Raw genomic sequence first — 20,728 nt, 5'->3', positions numbered from 1 at the left:
AATGTCTCACAGCCATGGTCACAGGACAGTCTGGTCTGATTGATTCTTCATCTGGAGTTTCCTCTCTCCTGGTGACTCCAGGTTTGTGTCAAGTTGACAGCTGAAGCTGACTGATGGAGTCTGAAGCAAGCTTTCAGGAGGCGACCATAGAGGGACTGGCAGGAGGCTGGACCAGGGATGAGAAGAAGGAAAAGAAGGGCTCTGACTGAGGAAACCAGGCCATGTGATAAAGGTTTTGCTTCTTCGGTCTCTCAGCTGCAGTTAGAATACACAGCCTGGCCATGGGTTTGCAAAGAAGGAATTAAAGAGACTTTAGTCAAAGGAGGGACTGAGGATGCTCTCAGAATAAACTGCTCAGGCCACGGGTAGCGGTGCTTGCCTGGAATTCCAGCACTCAGAAGGCTAAGGCAGGAAGATTCCAGGTTCAAGCCCAACCTGAGTTACATATAGAGACCCTGTCAGTAACAACCCAATGGAGCAAACGACATGAGTCTAACAGGCTCACGTGTGACAGAATGTCCCACCTCATTCCTAAGGAGACACCTTATTTGCCTACTGTCTCAGTTAGATTTTCTATTGCTGTGAAGAGACACCATGACCATGGCAACTTTTACAAAGGGAAACATTTCATTGGGCTGACTTATGGTTGGAACATAATGGAGGTTTAGTCCATTATCATCATGGCAGGAAACATGGTGGCAGGCAGGCAGACATGGTGTTGGAAAGGGAGCTGAGAGTTCACAAGCAGAAGGAAAAGACTGTGTGCCATTGAGTCTGTACTTAAGCACCGAAGACCTTGATTCACCCCCTTAGTGACACACTTCTTCCAGCAAGGCCACACCTACTCCAACATAGTGCCACTCCCTGTGGGTCAAACAGTCAGGCATGAGTCTATGGGGGCATTCCTATTCCACATCCCACTTCCTGGCCTCTGTAGGCTGGCAGCCATAGCATAGTGTAGAAACACATTCAGTCCAACTTCAAAGGTCCCCATAGTCTTCACCAGTCTCACCACTGTTTAAAAGTCCAAGGCTCAAGTCTCTTCTGAGATTCATGCAGTCTCTTAACTGTAACACCTGTAAAATAAAAATCAAAAAGTAGATCACATACTTCTAACACACAATGGTACAGGATATACATATTAATATTCCAAAAGGGAGGAAAGGGAGCATAGTAAGGAAATACTGGACCAAAGCAAGACTGAAAGCCAGATGTACAAACTCCAAACTCCGCATCTCCATGTCTGCTGTCAAACTGCTCTTCGGATCTCCAACTTCTTTCAGCTTTGCTGACTGCAGCGCACTTCTTTCTCTTGGGCTGGTTCCACGCCCTGTTAGCTTCTCTCTTCAATGGGTAACCCACAGCTCTGGCATCTCTAACAGTTTGGTTTCTCCAAGGCAATCCAGGTTTCAACGTCACAGCTTCACGCAATGGCCTCTCTAGGCCTCCATGCAGGGACACCCCTGACATACGCTTGGCCTTGGCAGCTTTTCCTCAAGTGCAGAGGAAGATCCCATAACCCCTCTATTCTACTACTGATAGAACCTTGTGGGCGAAGCTGCCGACTTCTGCTGCTCACTGGCGCTAGACTAGAACACGGCCTCGTTTTCTGCTCCATCTCCACCAGCTTCCTGTTTTCCGTGGCTTCCTTCACTGCCTAAATGCGGCTGTCCTGAGTCTTGATCTGTGAATCAGGTTGGCCTAGAACTCGGAGCTCTGACAGTGTCTGTCTCCTGGGATCAGAGGTGTGTGCCACCATGCTTGAACCTAAACTGTGCTTTAATTCCAGGACTGAAGCTTGGCTGGGCGAGGTCTTGTCCTGAGCTCGCCCTCCTTTTCCTCCATTTTAAAATCTGTTTATCTCCTCAAACACAGGATTTAGTTCCATTCCACTGTCTAGTGCCCCATTTCTCCTCAGTCTGTACATTTTTTAATTTTCTCCTGTTCAGCTTGTTCCTTTTCATTATAAATATTCATAAGAGTGAACACTAGGGCTGGAGAGATGGCTCAGAGGGTAAGAGCATTGCTTGCTCTTCCAGAGGTCCTGCGTTCAATTTCCAGCACCCACATGGTGGCTCACAACCATCCATGATGATATCTGGTGCCCCCTTCTGGTGTGCAGGCAGACATGCAGCCAGAATACAATCTGCATAATAAATAAATAAATCGTGAACACTACTAACCACATGACAGAGTCAATGCTAGGCTGAGCTGAGATTTCCTCTGCTGCTGCAATTAATCCATAGCACGTCAGTTTAGCCTCAGGCAGACCTTCATGACAAGGGCAGAAAGCAGCCACACTGTGGCAAAATCTCCATCACGTAATAATATTCTTTCGCTCTGAAACCCCTTGAGCCAGGCCCCAACAGTTTAAATCACCCTCAGCACCACAGTCTTCCACTTTCTAGTAGCATGGTCCATTAAGCCCCACTTTAAACATTTAACTGCTTTTCTAATCCAAACTCCAAAGTCCACATTCCTCCAAACCAAAGTGGTCAGGCTTATCACAGCAATATCCCACTCCTGGTACCAAATCCTGGCTTAGTTGGGATTTTATTGTTGTGAAGAGACACCATGACCACGGCAACTCTCATTTCCTCTCATAAAGGAAAACATTTAATTGGGGCTGGCTTACGTCTCAGAGGTTTAGTCCATTATCATCGTGGCAGGAAACATGGCAGTGTGTAGGCAGACCTGGTGCTGGTGAAAGAGCTGAGACTTCTACATCTTGATCCAAAGGTAGCAGGAAAAGAATATGTGCCACTGAGCCTGGGCTTAACATCCGAGACCTCAAAATCTGCCCCCCAGTGACACAGCTACCAACAAGGCCACACCTTCCGATAGCTCCACTCCCCGTGGGCACATGAGCACATGAGCACATGAGCCTGTCTGTGGGGGCCATTCCTGTTCAAACCACCATGCCTAGGAAAGTCACAAACAATACAAACTAGAACGTGGGGACTGTTGAGATGACTCAGGGACTCAGGGCATTCGTCGTCCTTCCAGAGGACCCAAGCGTGAGTTCCAGCACCTACTGGGTATCTCACAACTACTTTAATTCCACTGACAGTGACCCAAAGCCCTCTTCCAGACTCTTCAGGGACCAAGCGTGCATTTAGTGCACTGACATACACATACACACACACACACACACACACACACACACACACACACACACACTTCCTTACACATTGGCATGTAAATCTGAACCAGGTTTCCTTAAGGGCCACTTAGGAATGAGTATCAGATTCAGTTTTCCTAATTATTAGTGTGTGTGTGTGTGTGTGTGTGTGTGTGTGTGTGTGTGGTTGTGCTGGGCATGTGAAGTACATGGGCAGTCCAAATGTACAGAGACAGTTCCACCTGCCTCTGCAGTGTACCACCGAACTTTCTTTGGTTTGTTTCAGACAGGACCTCAGCCTAGTCCAGGCTGGCCTGGGATGTAGCACAAGTTCTAACTGGTGTTAATAATAAAATCATAGAGTCCAATATTAGGGATGAAAGCTGAAAGATCACAGAAGCAGAGAAGCCAACGCTTACCTCTACAAAATTTCCAGACTGAAAAGAGAATGAGCTTCTGTCTCCCCAGCCTTGTATTCCTCTCTCCACCAGATGTGTCACTTCCTGTCTGTCCAGACCCCAGATCTTTAAGGTTAACTAGTGGCTAGCTCTGTCCTCTGATCTCCAGGCAAGCTTTGTTAGAGTAAGAACAAGATATCACCACATTTTCCTTCTTTGTCTAAAGTAAATGAAAGGTAATAACTAATATAAGAAAAACTATATACATTAAGTATAATAACTACATACAATATAAACAGGCAATAATTACATTAACAATGTAGTTAGCATTTGACAAATTCAGAGAAAATACTCCATATCTATCTGATCTTGGTGAGTCCAAAAGGTTGTACCTGATTCACTTTCTATTCTAACTTGCGTTACCAAAACTACCTTTTTGTGTCTTTCAATCTAATACACTTTACATTTCTTTAGTGAATTTCTTTTCTGGATCTGGTAACAAGGAAAACTATAACTACTATAAAATCTTTAACTCCATCGGAGACCTGAGAAGGAAATATTACCCGAGAAAGCAGGAAGTGCAAGCAAGTGTCTTCCAAAAAAGGTGAGAAATAACAGAAACATCTGACTGCCTGGGCAGTCATCCAAGTTTCCTCTGTAACATTGGAGCATCCATCTTTGGCCAACCAGCCTAGCATATCAGAGAGACATTTCTGTGAAGCAGAATATTCTGTAGGACTGCCCTACCCTGTCTTGGCAAAGTTTAGCAGTCACTTTACTAATCAGCAGCCAAGGCAAAGGCATTTTCTTGCCCAGACTTTTGCCACAAAGTAAATAAACTCCATATGGAGTTTCTTCAATGCCCATCATCTTTTCTGAAGTAGATTGGTGCTGTCAGGAGCAGACATGTCTCAATATCAAAAAAAGAGCCTAAATTATTAAAATATCTTCAATGCCATATTTTGAAAATCTCTGGAGTGTTTGAAGATGATGTGTCTATCTAAAATATATCTTTGTTTGACCTTGAAAACATAACTAATATGACAACAAGTTTGATTGTAGTAGGTGACTAATTACTAACCTGCATTTCATTATGATCCTAAACAGTTGATAATAATAACTTTTAAGAACTAGAAATTTGCATTGCATTGTTAAATTAGTTGCATAATTACAATACCTTGAATAAGATTAGAAATGTATATACAGTATGTTCTAACAAAAGTAATCTTAAATTTGTATCAGTATACAAAAATCCATATAAATGTAAAATATTTAAGACTACTAGTTGTTTTTCAACAAACTACCTTTTAATCCTTTTGTATGTCCCCTCTTTTTCTTTTCAAAGTAGATCAATAATCTACCTTTTTATCTTACCATATCTATAAAATCCCTGTGTTTTCTTTTCAAAACAAGAACCCTGAATCTAATCTGCTTTGTTCAGCTTTTTTCCTGACCATTACCAATAACAACTTGTAACCAACCCCCCTAAACAATGACAAATATCCATAACCTAATGAAAGACCAAAAACCACCCACCCACCCCTTGGGAATGTGGCCTCATACTCTTAAGTTTACTTCCTGCTGCCTGGGGAGGGCAACACAATCTTTAGGAGAGCCTGAAAAGAAAATAATTTGGGTTAATTGTCAAGTCCTGGGAGACATAACCGTATCATTTGTTGTCCAGTCTCTGCATAGCGGGAACATTCAGGGCTTGTCTCAAGTCCCGGCTAGAGTAGCCTGAGAGGCTGGATCATCTCAGGTAGCCACCTTGAAATTATCCCGAGCAGTTTGTAGTCCACAGCTGATCTTTAGGTGGTGGTTTTCTGCTTAGTGGTGCTTTCATAGTCCCGGTGGAATTGTCATTGTGGGGCCCCATCCTTTTGGAGACTTCAAAGGTTACTGTTAGGCATGATCATGGCTCACTGTAGAAAACTTAGACATTTTAAAGTCATATGCAGCAGATCTCAACGAGGTTAAGTACCAGTGTTTGTTATGTACATCCAGAGTACAAAGACTTAATTCCTAATTACCTGATAAAGACTCAAATCTGAAATCATGTACAGGAAGCTAGATGAAGCCTTTTTCTAGGATTAGTTAGTGCTCTATATGACCATTAATATCATGACAAAATGTTTAAAATACATACATATATATGTGTGTGTGTATATAAATCTTATAAATTTTGAGATATTTATACCTTAAGAAAAGTTTTAAAGAGTCAAATTAAAACCAAAAGATTGTGAGATTAGTGGTAGTAAAATAGTCCCTTCATTTTGTTTTTTTCTTCTGTCCTATATGAGGTAAACTGTTCTGACATGAAACAGAGATTTTGAATTTTACTTTAGTAATACTTGAATTTAGAGAAGGAGAGAGCCACACTCCAACTCCAAAGTTAGCTTAAATTTTTAATTGGACTGGGACTACAAAAAGGCCGTTGGCATTATATGTCTGTAGAGAACAGCAGAAGTATTTGGGAAGATTTATGAAATTTTATCCTGTTGGAGATGTGATATGCTGATAGGCCAATTTACTCCTTTTTCTTGGGGCATTTTTTTTTTGGATGATTTGCCCTTTTCTTCACACATCTCATTTGTCCAGTGGCTTTCAGATTCCTTAGCTGGATGTCTTCATTCTCCTTAAAGACAAAAAGAAAACCCTGCCCCAACCCTAACTTTGGGGAGGTTCCTTTTGACAAGTTATATCTGATCCAATGAGAAGCATTTGTTAGTCATATAAGTTAGTTTAGATTGAATAATCACACTGGTTGATGGACTATCACCTCTTCTAACCAAGCGGTCTCTCTTGTTCAAATCAAGCCTTTATCAATTTTGATGGTATCCATAAATAGCTTTTCTTCTCCTGTGGAAACAAAAGCAAATCCCCTTCCCCAACACATATCCTGGTTTCCATTCTGAGCTCAGCACATCTTTAAAGTATACAGGCTGATTTAATTCCGTAGGTTTTCCTATTACCCAATGTCTCTCTGCAGCTGTCATTTCTTTCTCATTAGCATTTAGAAAATTCAAAGCTAATAAAGCATTAAGCAACCTATTTCTGGGGGGGGGTCTTTATCATCCCTTTATGTTTATTTAGCATATCCTTTAGAGATCAATTTGATCTTTCTATAACTGCCTGCCTTGTAGGATTGTGTGGTATAGCTGTAATATGCTTTATATTTTAACAAGCAAGAAACTGTTTCATTTTACTAGAGACATATACAAGAACACTGTCTGTCTTTATTTGTGCAGGTATACCCATGATGGCCATAACGTCTAGCAAACGTGTGATTACCGAATCAGACTTTTCTGAACTCAAAGCAGTCACTGGTTGACAGAGGTTTCTGTCCCTCTAGGTCCCACAGCTGTTCAGTCCCAAAGAAATACACAGAGGTCTACATTAATCATAAACTGGTTGGCCTGTTAGCTCAGGCTTATTATTAACTCGTACATCCTATATTAATTCATAATTCTTGTCTGTTTTAGCTACATGGCTTGGTACCTTTTATCAGTGAGGTCTTCTCATCTTGCTTCCTCTGTGTCTGGGTTTATGGCTGCAGACTGAGTCTTTCCTCTTCCCAGAATTCTCCTGTTCTCATTTTCCCACCTATACTTCCTGCCTATACTTCCTGCCAGGCTACTGGCTAATCAGTATTTTATTAAAATAATACAAGTGACAGGATATAAGACCATTGTCCCATAGCAGTCACCCATTTAAATTCTGAATAGGTATCAGTGGTGTGGTGTACATATTTTAACTTTCCAATTTCTACAAAATGGAATACATTTATCTGCTAGATTTCATTCCTTTGAGTGCCCTTTGGGTTAGTTTCTCCAGGTAGTAGAGTTTGGTTATATAAAGAACAAGTAGGGCATTTTCTTATAATTTCCTTTGCTTGTTGCCACATGATGGAAAAGTCTTTTTTTTTTTTAAATCTTTGCTATTGACATGATTTTTAAAAATGATATTCTGAGACCTTCAGCATATTTCCAATCAATAATTGATCAATTTCTTTATTACTTTATGCTAGAGGGTCTGGAAGACCCATATGTGATTGAATGTGGGTTTTATATATACAGGATGATTCCTATTCCTGATTATTTCTTGTAATTGGATAAATAAAAAGTCAATTCTGAATCATTTGTTATAAATTCATTGGTTTCAATATTCAAAACAACTTTCTTCATATTGTGAATCAGTAACTATGTTGGGAGGTTCCATAAAATCCATTAATTCCATGAGAATAACATATAACTATTACTCTTGAACAGAATCATAAGGGCTTACATCCATTTTATTCAAATTTTCTGATTTTCAACCTGACATTCCTGATTCATTTTTATCAGTATAGGATGTAGAGGTGCTAGTTATTGGTGTTTCCCATACAATGTAAGGAAGGCTCCAATTAGTTTCTTTATAAAGTGAATTCCCTTGCTTTTGTGATATTTGTTGTTAATCTCTCACAAAAAAATACTGTAAGCTCTTTTTAAACATTAGCCTTCTACCCATAATTTATCAATTTCTTCATTAGTTAAAGGTTCTACAATTTCTGCTGGCTCTATTCCTGTTAAGTGATGAAGTCTCAATTTTTCTTTTAGAATCAAGTCAGAGAGACCTTTCCCATCTAAATTTTTAATTTCTAGTCTGTTTATGTGGTAAAAAAGATATATTTTAAAACAGTATCTTTCCTTTGTATTAATATTTCAGTAGGAGAATGCATAGAGCGAGAACAACCAAAATGGAATCAAGCTTTGAAGATAAACAACCTGCATGTACTTCATGTAATTTCTTTTCCACAAAAGCCAGTTCTCTCTCAGCTTCATCTGATAATTCTTTTGGATTATTTAAGTCCTTATCATCATTTAAGATTTTAAACAAATTACTCAGTTCATCATTTTTACCTCAACAGTGGGCTGTACACTGGAATTGTCTCCTACCAACCTTTGAAAGTCATTAAGAGTCCACAATTGGCCAGGCAGTGATGATGCAAACCTTTAATCCTAGCTCTTGGGAGGCAGAGGCAGGCAGATCTCTGTGAGTTCGAGGCCAGCCTGGTCTACAAGAGCTAGCTCCAGGACAGGCTCCAAAGCTACAGAGAAAACCTGTCTTGAAAAACAGAACAAAACAAGAAAAAAAGAGTCCACAATTGATTAGAAGAATCTCCTGTTTGTATTTTTCACAGGTAATTTGTAATCCCCCACAAGGCAAAATTTTCTTTACTTTTTCAAACATTCTTTCCAAAGTATATTTGAATCAGCTAGTAAGATGTCATCCATGTAATGGTAAACTATAGATTGAGGAAATTGTTTATGTATCATTTCCAATGGCTGATGTACAAAATATTGGCACAGGGTGAGACTATTTAACAATCCCTGAGGGAGCATCTTCCATTGATATATCTTAACAGGTTGAGAATTATTAAAGTTGGCAACATTAAAGCAAAATTTTCTCTGTCTTTTTTCTTTTAAATGTATAGTGAAGAAACAATCTTTTTAATCAATAACTACAAGAGGCCATACTTTTTTGTTTTTGTTTTCAATACAGAGTTTCTCTGAGTAGCTTTGGAGCCTGTCCTGGCACTTGTTCTGTAGACCAGGCTGGCCTTGTTCTGCCTCCCAAGTGCTGGGATTAAAATCATGCACCATCAACACCTTGCTGAGGTCATTCTTTAGGTAATAGAGAAGGCAAAGGAATTCCAGACTGTAGAGAGCTCATTGGCTGAATCACCTTCTTAAAAGCTCTTAGATCTGTTACCATTTTCCAGATTTCTTTTTAATAACAAATATAGCAGAATTACAAGAACTGGTTGATTCTTCAATATGCTGAGCATTTAACTGCTCCTGTACCAGGTGTTCTAAGGCCTGTAGTTCCTGTGTTGCTAAAGGCCATTCCTCAACCCATACAGGTTTGTCTGTCAATCATTCTAAAGGTAGGGCTTTTGGTGCCTTTGAAAGATCAGCAGCTGTTGTACAAACTGAATGGTTGGTGACTGATCTTTATAATACCTACTAATATTTTTCCCAGAAACATACATTAATCTGTGGTTTATTTCTAAGATTGGAGGCTGTTAATCTGAATATTCCATTGCTGTAACAAATCATGTGCCCATAAATTTATTGCTATGTTAGCCACATAAGGTTTCAATTTTTTCTCTGTCCTTCTGACACTATACATTTGACTCATCTCATTTTCTGTTTTATCTGAGATAATGTTCTGATCCCTAGAAGATAAATATTTATTTCCTGAAGATTCCAATTTGGATGCCAATACCCTGGTGCAATTATTGTTACATCTGCACCTATGTCTACAAGACCTTCAATGACAATGCCATTTATTCGTATTTTTAATTTTGGTCTTTGTTCATTTATAGAATTTTCCAAAATATTTGTTTTACAGTTTCTCCTAATTTTTTGTTCTCTCTTCTACAGCTGTTCGATCATCCAGAGCAGTATGGTTTCTTACAATATGTATTAGATTCTTTAATTCCTCTGGGAAGGAGTTTCCACCACAATGATAGGAAACGATGGTAATGAATTTGGTATAGGAGCCTGAAAGAGTCCCCTCAAGATATCTCCTGATGGCAAAGGGTTACCTTGACTGACCAACATTCATTAGTACAACGCCTGCCCTTGCCACAACATCTATTTCATAATCCCGAAGGGAGAGGTATTCTGTTTGCATTAGGCTTAGAAAAAACATTGTTTCTTAGGACCACCCTGTTTACAGTCCTTTTTAGGTGACCTTGTTTACTGCAATGGAAACACTTGACATTTTGATTTTTCTTTAAACCTCTGGAAATCACCTCTCCCATCCAAGCACCATCATGGTCATGAGAGTCAATATTGATTGTATCTCAGATCCATTCCCCCTAGGATACTGATCTTGCCTTTAATGGCCTAATTACCCTTTTGCATTGTGCATTAGCATTTTCAAAAGCCAGAGATTTGATGTTTAATTGTCTAACTTCTGAATTTGGTATCATTGTATTTACTGTTGATATCAATCTTTGTACGAAATTATTGAAGGTTTTTCTTGGGCCCTGTATAACTTTAGTAAATAACTCAATTTTCTTTCCTACTTTTCCAGTTTTGTCCCAAGCATTCAAAGCTGCTGTACAGCATAAAGCCAAGGTGTGGTCATTATACAGAGATTGCCTAGCCGGCAAGGCCATGACTTTGGTGGGAGCCTCCAAGCAGTTCCAGCCTGTGCTGGTAACTGCACAGCCACAGGGAGGTGGCTTTTTTGTGAATTCATGCCCTAAAGTTGGATGCCAGGTGTAGCATGAGTTCTAATTGATTTTAATAATAAAAATCCAGAGTCAGATATTAGGAGATGAAAGCTGAATGATCAGAGAAGCAGAGCAGCCAGTCACTAGAGCTCTTACCTCTACAAAATCTCCAGACTAAAAAGAGAGCAAGCTCCTGTCTCCTCCTGCCTTATAGTCTTGTCTCTGCCCAGCCACATCACTTCCTGTCTGTCTGTCCAGTCCTCCAGACCTCTATGATTGACTAGTGGCTAGCTCCGTTCTCTGATCTTCAGGAAAGCTTTATTTGTTAGACTACAAACAAGATATGACCACACTGGAACTTGTAATAAACCCCGTCTCAGTCTCCCAAGTGCTGGGATTAAGGACATGGTACACACAGACAGCAGCTCTTAGAGGCTCTTTGAAACATCTTTCTATGGGCCCAACACCTGTGCTCAAATCTTTAGCAAACACTGACTCTGCTGCTGCTGTTCCTCTCATGGGAAACGAGGGCACTAAGGAGGGCAGAGGCCTTGGCATGTATTTCTGATGTGAGGCTCCTCCCAGGCTAGGCTATTGGTCCTTGCTTCTGCCCACATCATTTTATTGGTGACCTTACTGTGGTTAATGACACCTGGGAAGGACTCTCAGTTGAGGCATTGCCTCCACTAGCCTAGCCTGTGGGAATGTCTGTGGGGGTATTTTCCTAACTGCCAACTGATGCAGGGAGTACAACCCACTGTGGGTGGTACCAGCCCTAGGCAGACGGACTGTGTAAGATTGTGAGCCTGGGGCTCCTCCATGGTCTCAGCTTTAGTTCCTACCTCATATTCCTGTTTTAAGCTGTTGCTTCCCTTGCTAATGGATTGTAGTCTTTCCTCACCAGGTTGCTTTTGATAATGGCATTTATCATGGCAGCAGAATAACTTAGGACAGCCTAATGTTACTCTGGTGTTCTAGTGTTACCCTTCCCTGAATAGTGGGCTGGTCTCTGTGCTATTGAAGGACATGTCTTCTTAAAGCTGACCCCTACCACTCTCTTCAAACACAGACTAAAGTTCTTGTTGACCCCCAGATACTGATCCTGACAACCAAGCAAAGCCTATATTCCCTCCAATCTTCCTCTCCCCACTCCATCATACACTCTAGGCCCCTCCTCCTCCCTCCACCTCCCCCATACGCGCTGGTCCCTGCCTCCTCTCCTCGTCCCCCACCATACACTCTGGTCTCTTCTCCCCAGCCCCCCACTCCATTATACACTCTGGTCCCAGGCTCCTCGCCCCCATCATATACTCTGGCCCTGTCTTCCTCCCCCGATTCCCACTTAGTCTGCTGAGATACCCCTCAGAACACACCTCCTTCCTCTCTTTCACAACAGCAGGCCTTTCTTGCTTCTACTGTTCATCTCCCTCCAATCCATCTGTCTCCACACATCAGTTGTACTGATCTTTTAAACAATGCTCACCCCCTCTCTTAAGCCATTGATGGCCAGAGTAATATCCAAACTCCTCTTCACTGCGGCCTACAGGACCCACCCTGCCCGCTCCGTCCTTCAGCCTGGATGAAACACTCTTGCCCCAGTCTGTTTCCTGCCTTACTCCAAGGCCTCCAGCACCGCACCCATCACAGAGGCCTCTGCGGAGCACCCTTCCAAACCCAGTCTCATGGTTATGTTATAGCATGTCATGTGGCCTTAGTGTCTCACGGCTCCTGGTGTTCAATTGGGATTCGCTGCACCTATTAGAATTGAAGTTTCCCCGGAGACCTTGGTTTATCAACCTGTTCTTTCTGCACCATCAGCACAACAAAGAATCCCCATCATTACTTGGGGATAAATGATTTTCTTCAGAAGTCATGGTTTCCTTCAGCATCCTCAGTTCACAGTTGTGGTATTTCCTTGGCATGGCCTGCCTCACCTCCCTCTTCCTCTCCTCATTGTTGACCGGTGCAGTAAACAAATGCTGATCCTTGTAGTAGGTCCCCCACCCCACCCCTACTTCCTTTAGGAAAAACTGCTTGCTCTTGACACTCCAGCCAATGGCCTTTTTTTTTTTTTTTTTTTGTCTAGTTCTGTTCTCAGGCTAACTACGTCAAAGTGACCTTAGTTTTGTTCCTAGAAATTCTGCTGAAAACCAAGACTCACACCTGGAAGAAGTTAAGTCCTTAAAACAAGGCAAGCCCAACTAGGCGAAGGGGTCAACAGAGCATCCAGTCCTCATTCATAGTGTGTATTCCAACCCTGGAAGCATCAATCTAAGAATTTTATCTAACCCCAACAAAATCCTCCCACATAACCACCCACTTGAAGTGGTTTTTTTTTTTTTTTTTTTTTTTTTTTTTGCTATGACTCCCAAACCCATAAATGTAAGGAGGCCTCAGACTAAAGGCCTCTTTTAAAGGCTCTCTTGCGGCTCGGTGAAGCAGACCCAGATGAACAGATTATTTCAGTGGCCTATGGGGAGATCTGGCAGGTCCAGCCCCAGCAATGGCAGGATTAGGTGAATGATCCAAAGTGAAAGGGCAAAGGGCAAAGTGAAAGTAGCCAGGGCCTTCTGGGGACTGCTTTCTCAGTTGAAACACCAGGACATGCTCAGCGGCCTGGGGCTCTGGAAGAGAGGGCCTTTGGGTCTTTGCTTGTAATCGCCTTGTACTGGGAAGGCTCAGGGTCCTGCGAAGACAGCCATGCACCTCCCGAAGCACATGGTGTTCACCGACTGACCCTTCTTCCTGCCCCAGGGCCACAGCACTGGACCGCTATGGGCTGCAGAAAGCAGGCTTCACGCACGTGCTGAACGCCGCGCACGGCCGCTGGAATGTGAACACTGGGCCAGACTACTACCGCGACATGGCCATCGAGTACCACGGTGTCGAGGCCGACGACGTGCCCAGCTTCGACCTCAGCGTCTTCTTCCACTCGGCTGCCGCCTTCATCGATTCGGCGCTCCGAGACGACCACAGTAAGAGACACTCTCCTCCCGTGCCCTGCCCAGGCCCGCCCCCCAGGCTGAGGCTCCGCCCCACCCGTCAGGTACCGCCTCCAGGCATAGAGCACGCCCCCAAGGCGAGACCCCGACCCCGCCCTGCTAAGGCAGATCCGCACCCCCAACTCAGGGGAAGGGCTCCGCCTCCATTCGTAGGCCTCCCTCCTGCTCGCAGCGTGGAAAATAGTTCAAAAGGGATTCTCAAACCTGGTGCCCTGGGGCTGAGGGTTGTCGGCAGGGATTGGTTGAGCTAACTGCCCCGCCACTTATGTTGCTTGGGGTTCTGGGCTTGACAGCCACTGTCGGGAAAGGAAAGCCGGAGGTTTACACGGCCGGGCTTTTGGTCTGAGTCTGTCTGCGAAGGAACGGCCATTCATCCTTAAGAAGGCCTGGGTGGTCTAGAGTCCTCAAAACTGGGAACTGCAGCCAAAACGCTAGTCGCGCTTGGGCCCAAACTGGACTAGAGCCAAAGGCTTCAATTTTTAAGGAGCTGGCTTGCTTGAGAAACCATGAACAGACTTGAAATACTTCTGCTAATCACGCAAACCCACGTACTGCCCCCCCACCAAGACACACACCTTCTAAAAGTTGAGGAGCCTCAACTATTTGTATAAACTACACTAGAGGGTCTGGGTGTTGCCCGCAGTGTCCCAGTTTCCCGATGTCACTTAACCATCTTTTAAGTCAAAGTGCTGATCCTTGCCCTTTAAATGCACTTTTGGTTGCTCTACTGCAGAGGGAGCTACAAGGCTATTTTGGAGAGAAGGGTACCAAGGGTAAGACAATATGCAGTCAATGCTGCTGGGTGCACTTCAGTACATTCCACAGAGGCCAAAGGGACATCACCTCCCTAGTCGGGGTTCTGACTTCACCTTATGTGTCACACCCCTGTGGGAGTCATCACATAACCCAGGGTATCCAGTTACTGAAAAGAAGCCTTTCTTGCCACAAGAGGCTGTAATTACAAGGCTCGCTGACCAACTGACCTGCTTCAGAACTTGCAACCTGGGGCTAGACCTAGGCCAAGTCTGCCAGACCGTGGACCTTGAAGGCACCATTGAAGCTCCACAGCTAGTCATAGTCACCCACAAGATTTGTCACCATTCTGGACCAGAAGACATTGTGGAATGAAAAACAACCTCAGAGCCAGAGCGCTTGGATTAGAGGGAGGGACGTATCAATGTCTGAGCTGTCTTTTTGTGGTTCTAGTTACGGATGTCTTTTGTATTGTGTACATTCTGAGTTTCCACACAGGATCAAAAAAGCAACTGAACTGACTCCTCACCGTGAGATAAAATTTACCTCATTGTATTCGAAGTTAACCGAAAACATATTTGTGGTTGTGTGTTAGGGAAGGGACGGACGGGTGACACAGTACAGCCGTCCAGTCCTTCAGTATCTGTTTCATGTGCTCAGTTGCCATTTTTATGTCTTAGAACTCCCTCTTAATGGAAGGGGCCTGGCAGGCCTTGGACAAGACAAGGCAGGGTTCAGTTTCTCCTCACAAAACTCCGTAGTGAAGTGATTCCTCCAGAGATGGAGATATGAGCCTTGAGCAGCTGGATGAAGAGCAGAGGAGGGATTCGGAAAGCACTTGGCGCAGAACCTGGAGCGTGGGAGGCCGGCGGATGCCGGAACTTGTGCACTATGCCAGCACGTGCACCTCATCACCGTAAAGTTTCTGGTCCTAAAAGAAAAGAGAGACATTCCGACATTCCGACTTTGAACTTGTATGATAAACTCACATGAACGCTTGTTATGGTATCCCAGGACACTGTTTGAGAAGCTGCCCTCACTGTCAAATCGGGAAAAGATTTGGGCTCTGGAGCAAGGAAGCATCAGGCTGGTTGGTGTTAGACCGGGAGCATGAAAGCACCCAGTAAAGGGCGGGTCAAGGGGAAAGGGTACGTAGAGAAGTCAGAGAGCGCACAGGAAACAATGCATGGGCGAAGTGTGCCCATAAACAAGCTGGCTGGGGTTAGGGAGCAGACCTCATCTGCGGGTGGGGAGTTGGGCTCCATTCTCAATGACCTTTGAATTTTGCATGTCTAAAGACTTCTGCAAGTCAACCCCCTTCAGAACCAAATCATCTGAATGGACCGCGCTGTCTGTGAGGCAGTGGGATAGAGGTATGGGGTGAAGACGGCCTTGTGTCTCCCTTTGAAGGGGGCAGCTGCTGTTCAGCCCCCACCTGCGTTTCTTGGGAGAATCGATGCCAGTGTGGCAGAACTGACTTTCCAGAGAAAACCTTCCATCTGGATTTTACTATCATGCCGCTCGCATTTCAAGTGCCGGCAGAGGGCAAACAAAAGTGTCATCGTGATGATCCGCTTGTCATCTGTGTCCTGAGTGGTCCGAGGAACAAAAGAGAAGGCTCATTAGCTTGGCTCCAGCACTGCCACAGACTCTAGGAGAAGCGGATTAACAGGTGTTTGACCTGTCTGCCACAAGCAGGGGGTGGCCTGATAGTGTTGAGTCATGCACTGGAAAACCAAGGGGCACTGCTGTGGCATTTCCGAGCCAGACCTGGGTTGCATGTTTCCTATCATACTCCTGATGTAAGAAGTGTTGATGGACAGCCTGGCCCCAAAGCAGGCCTTTCTCTGTAGCATGACTAATACTGGGGTTCAAGCGGAAAGATCAGAGAAGCAAAGCAGCCAACCACCAGAGAGCTCTTACGTCTGCGAAATCTTCAGGTCTCATTCTGCCTTCCATTCCTCTCTAGTACTGGGATTAAAGGTGTGCACCACCACCACTGCCTGGCCTCTATGGCTAACTAGTGTGACTGCTGGGATTAAAGGTGTGTGCACCCACCGCCTGGTCTGTAAGGCTGGCCAGTGTGCCTGCTTTGTATTCTGATCATCAGGCAAACTTTATTTGTTAGATCATAAACAAAATTTCACTATATTTCTCTTTCTTCCCTCTTGCCTTTCTTGCCCTTTGTTGGCAAGTCCTAGCCCAAAATATACCCCTATACCCCACCCTCACTGCCAGTTATGCCCACCCTTCTTGATATTTTCTTAATTTGATCCTATTGTTTTATAATGCTGGGAACTGCATGTGCTATGTGATTTTTCGGTTTTCTTTTTTTTTTTTTTTTTTTTTTTTTTTTGGTTTTCCGAAACAGGGTTTCTCTGTGGCTTTGGAGCCTGTCCTGGAACTAGCTCTGTAGACCAGGCTGGTCTCGAACTCACAGAGATCCGCCTGCCTCTGCCTCCCGAGTGCTGGGATTAAAGGCATGTGCCACCATCGCCCGGCCTCGTTTTTCTTTTCCTTCCTTCCTTCCTTCCTTCCTTCCTTCCTTCCTTCCTTCCTTTTTTTTTCTTTTGGTTTTTCTAGACAGGGTTCCTCTGTATCTTTGTCCTGGAACTAGCTCTTGTAGACCAGACTGGCTCAAACTCACAGAGATCCACCTGCCTCTGCCTCCCGAGAGCTGGGATTAAAGGTGTGTGCCACCACCACCTGGCTCGTTTTTCTTTTTCATGTTTTATTTTGTGTTTTGACACAGGGTCTTCTTACATAGCCCAGGTTATCCTGGAATTCAGGATCCTTCTGCCTCACCTGGGTACAGGGATGACAGGCTTATACCACTGTATCCGGTTTGGTTTTGGACATTATCTTTTGTCGAGCCATGGAGCTATACCCACAGCTGGTCACCAGCCTCTGGAGCCCACTTCTACCCCTACTCTATGTCAACTTGACCTTCAGGAAGAACTAGGAAACCTCCATCATCGTGGTTAGATGGGAGCAGTAACTTAGTTTGCTGTCCTGCCTGGTAGCTGAGAAAACAGACTCTGAGAAACCAGGGGGTGTGCCCAGAGTCACAGAACAAATCAGAGGCAGCATCCACTTAGCAGGAAAGAGCCCTCCCCTCACCCCAGCCTCATGGAAGACTCTTTTGTCCTTCACATGAGTATCTCTTTGTTGACTGTGTTATTTAAAAATCACCGATCATCACAGAAGTGGAGGCAAGCAAGCTGACTAAAAGATTTGACACACATAAACCCCACCTTCTTCACTGGGGAAAGGACAGACAAAGTGCTGCGAGGGAGCCTAGTGTGGATGCTCATGGTGGACGCTGGAGGATCTAACAGAGAGTGAGATCTCCTGGAAACGCCAGATACCACCTGCTCCGAGATCAGGTTTCAATAACACAGCTTGCCCAGCACTCACTCTTTGTCTTAAACAGGCCCCAGTCTACTTTTGAAGTCTTCACAAATTCTATTACAGGGACTGTAAACGTTGCTCAGTAGTGCACTGTTTAAACTTGGGGTGGAAATGGGTGAGGAAGAAGGCAATCCCATTACTCAAGATGCAGAGGCAGATGGATTTCTGTGAGTTTGAGGCCAGCGTGATCTATACAGCAAGTTCAAGGCCAGCCAGAGCTATACAGGGAGACCCTGTCTCAGGACAAATAAATAGTTGGAAAATAAAATCCAAGCTGGGAAGACAGCTCAGTTGGAATAATGTGTCAGTATAAGCCTGAGGATCTCAGTTCCCGTGAGATCACACGTGAAAAAGAAAACAAATAAACAAGCAAAACCCCAGATGTGGTGATGTTGCCCTTATAATATCAGTGCTGGGGATTCGGAGACAGGCTGGGGCCCACAGCCAAACTAGTCTACAGGCCAAGGTCCAAGCCAGCGTCAGACCTTGTCACAAAAGACAAGATGGGCAGTGCCTGAGGAACAACATCTGAGGTTAACCCTTGGACTCCATTTGCATGCACGCATGATGCACGCATGAACACACGCTACAGACCACGTGGGTATGATTATAGAGATGAAATCATCTTTCTGGCAGGAGTCTTGTTCTCTGGTGTGTCTAAGCTGTAGCCAGGCCAGATTGTCCCCAAGTATTATAAGGTCCCCTTCCTTTTTGCTGGACTCACACCGCCTTCTCTGAAGGCCTCTACATCCTCCATCTCTTGGATGGAGTAGGAAGTCTTTCTCCCTGTATTCCAAGCCAGTGAGTGAGAAACAGGCAAAGGCAGTCCCTAAAACCAAGGAAGGTGGTGCTGATGAGGGTGCACAGGCATGAAAAGCAGGTAGGGTTTGTGGGTCACAGGCTTGGCAGGTATACCTTTCTAGACATTTCATCATCATCATTGTCAATGTCGTCATCATCGTCAACGTCATCATCATCATCGTCATCGTTGTCATCATCATCGTTGTCGTCATCATCGTCATCATCATCATCGTCGTCATCATCATAATCATCACCATCATCGTCGTCATCTTCATCGTCATCATCATCATCATTGTCATCATCGTCATCATCATTGTCATCATCATCATCATCGTCATCATCGTCATCATCATTGTCATCATCATCATCATTGTCATCATCGTCATCATCGTCATCATCATCGTCATCATCATTGTCATCATCATTGTCATCATCATCATCGTCGTCATCATCATAATCATCACCATCATCATCGTCGTCATCTTCATCGTTATCATCATCATCATTGTCATCATCGTCATCATCATCATCATCATCATTGTCATCATTGTCATCATCATCATCGTCGTCATCATCGTCATCATCGTCATCATCATCGTCATCATCGTCATCATTGTCATCATCATTGTCATCATCATCATCATCGTCATCATCATCATCGTCATCGTCATCGTCATCATCGTCATCGTCATCGTCATCATCATCATCGTCATCATCATCATTGTCATCATCGTCATCATCGTCGTCATCATTGTTATCATCGTCATCATCATCGTCATCGTCATCATCATCGTCGTCGTCATCATCATCGTCGTCGTCGTCATCATCATCATCGTCGTCAATCATTGTCATCATCGTCATCATCGTCGTCATGTATCTGTGATGTGTGCACAGGGGTGAACACCTGTTGAGGTTGGAGGACAACTTGCAGGAGTTGGTTCTCCTACCGAGTGGGTTCTGGGGACGCGGCCCTTATATCATCTTGCCCAGTAAGCAGTTTACCCAGGGAACCATCTCACTGCACTGACTGCTGATTTGAGTGACAGAAGCTCACTTTTCAGACACCACTGAAAACAAGCAATTGGATGTGGCAGAGATTTTTTTTCTCTGAGAAAAGATTTTACTGTGTAACCAAGCTGGCTTCAAATCTCAAATTCATGATAATCCTTATACCTCAGTTTTATAGGTATGAGCTACCATGCCCAGCTAGATGCATTAGAAATTCTGAATTTAGACTTTCTCCTTATAATGATAGTATTTTTCTTCTAGTAAATATTTTGTCAAAGCCAGTGTTTTTTAGGCATAGATTACAACCTATTAGTAGGTTTTTTTCTTTTTTTCCTTTTTTTTTTGATTGAATAGAGAAAGAATAGATAATAACAGAAATTGCATGTAGCAAAGGTACATATTATTTGTAAAACTTTTATCTGGTGCACACACACTGGCAGCATTGCAGAGCAGTGCCCAACTCCTGCAAGTTGCCACTTAGGGACCATAGCACCATCTATCCCATGGAATGTTCCAGGTAGAGGCCACCTAGGGTCCTGCTACATCACTGGACTCTTGATCTTCCTACCTACCTCAGCTTCATTGACCTAGAGTCTCACCAATATGCCTAGTGTACCAATAGACCTAGTGGCTATTCACTTGACATATTTTATTATAGTCTGGGCTTAGAACATGACCTGCCACTCACTGGCTTTGACTGGGACAAGCCACTTCTCTGTACATCCTTCAGTGACCTCATGTGTAGAATGGCAATGATAACTTCATTGAAGCCACAGGTAGCTGTGATAATTGACTATAATAAAATATGTCAAGTGTATAGCTACTAGGTCTATTGGTGCACTAGGGTAGATGGTGCTATGGTCCCTAAGTGGCAGCAGGCAGTGGGCTGTGGGGTCCTGAGAGCAGCCAGTCCCAGGCAGGGAGCTGCATGGTGGGTGAGAGACCTCGATAGGGCAGCCAGTCCCACGAAGAGAGACAGACAGATAACCACACTGCAGGTCTCTGAAGG

The 20,728-nt window shown here is 43.9% G+C and overlaps 1 protein-coding gene across 1 annotated transcript in view; it reads left to right on the top strand.

Annotated features, from left to right (window-relative positions):
- The window catches only part of Dusp29 (dual specificity phosphatase 29), a 35,532-nt gene that overhangs the window by 9,713 nt on the left and 5,091 nt on the right, over positions 1 to 20,728 (top strand). Inside the window, exon 2 of the mRNA XM_038310360.1 lies at positions 13,499 to 13,719. Within this exon, the coding sequence (XP_038166288.1) occupies positions 13,499 to 13,719 (221 nt within the window). The remainder of the gene's footprint in view (positions 1 to 13,498; positions 13,720 to 20,728) is intronic.

Source organism: Arvicola amphibius, chromosome 13 (genome assembly GCF_903992535.2).
Source record: "Arvicola amphibius chromosome 13, mArvAmp1.2, whole genome shotgun sequence".
NCBI classification, from domain to species: domain Eukaryota; kingdom Metazoa; phylum Chordata; class Mammalia; order Rodentia; family Cricetidae; genus Arvicola; species Arvicola amphibius.
The sequence above is the reverse complement of the archived record's forward strand: the minus strand, read 5'-3'. Positions and strand labels throughout refer to the sequence as shown.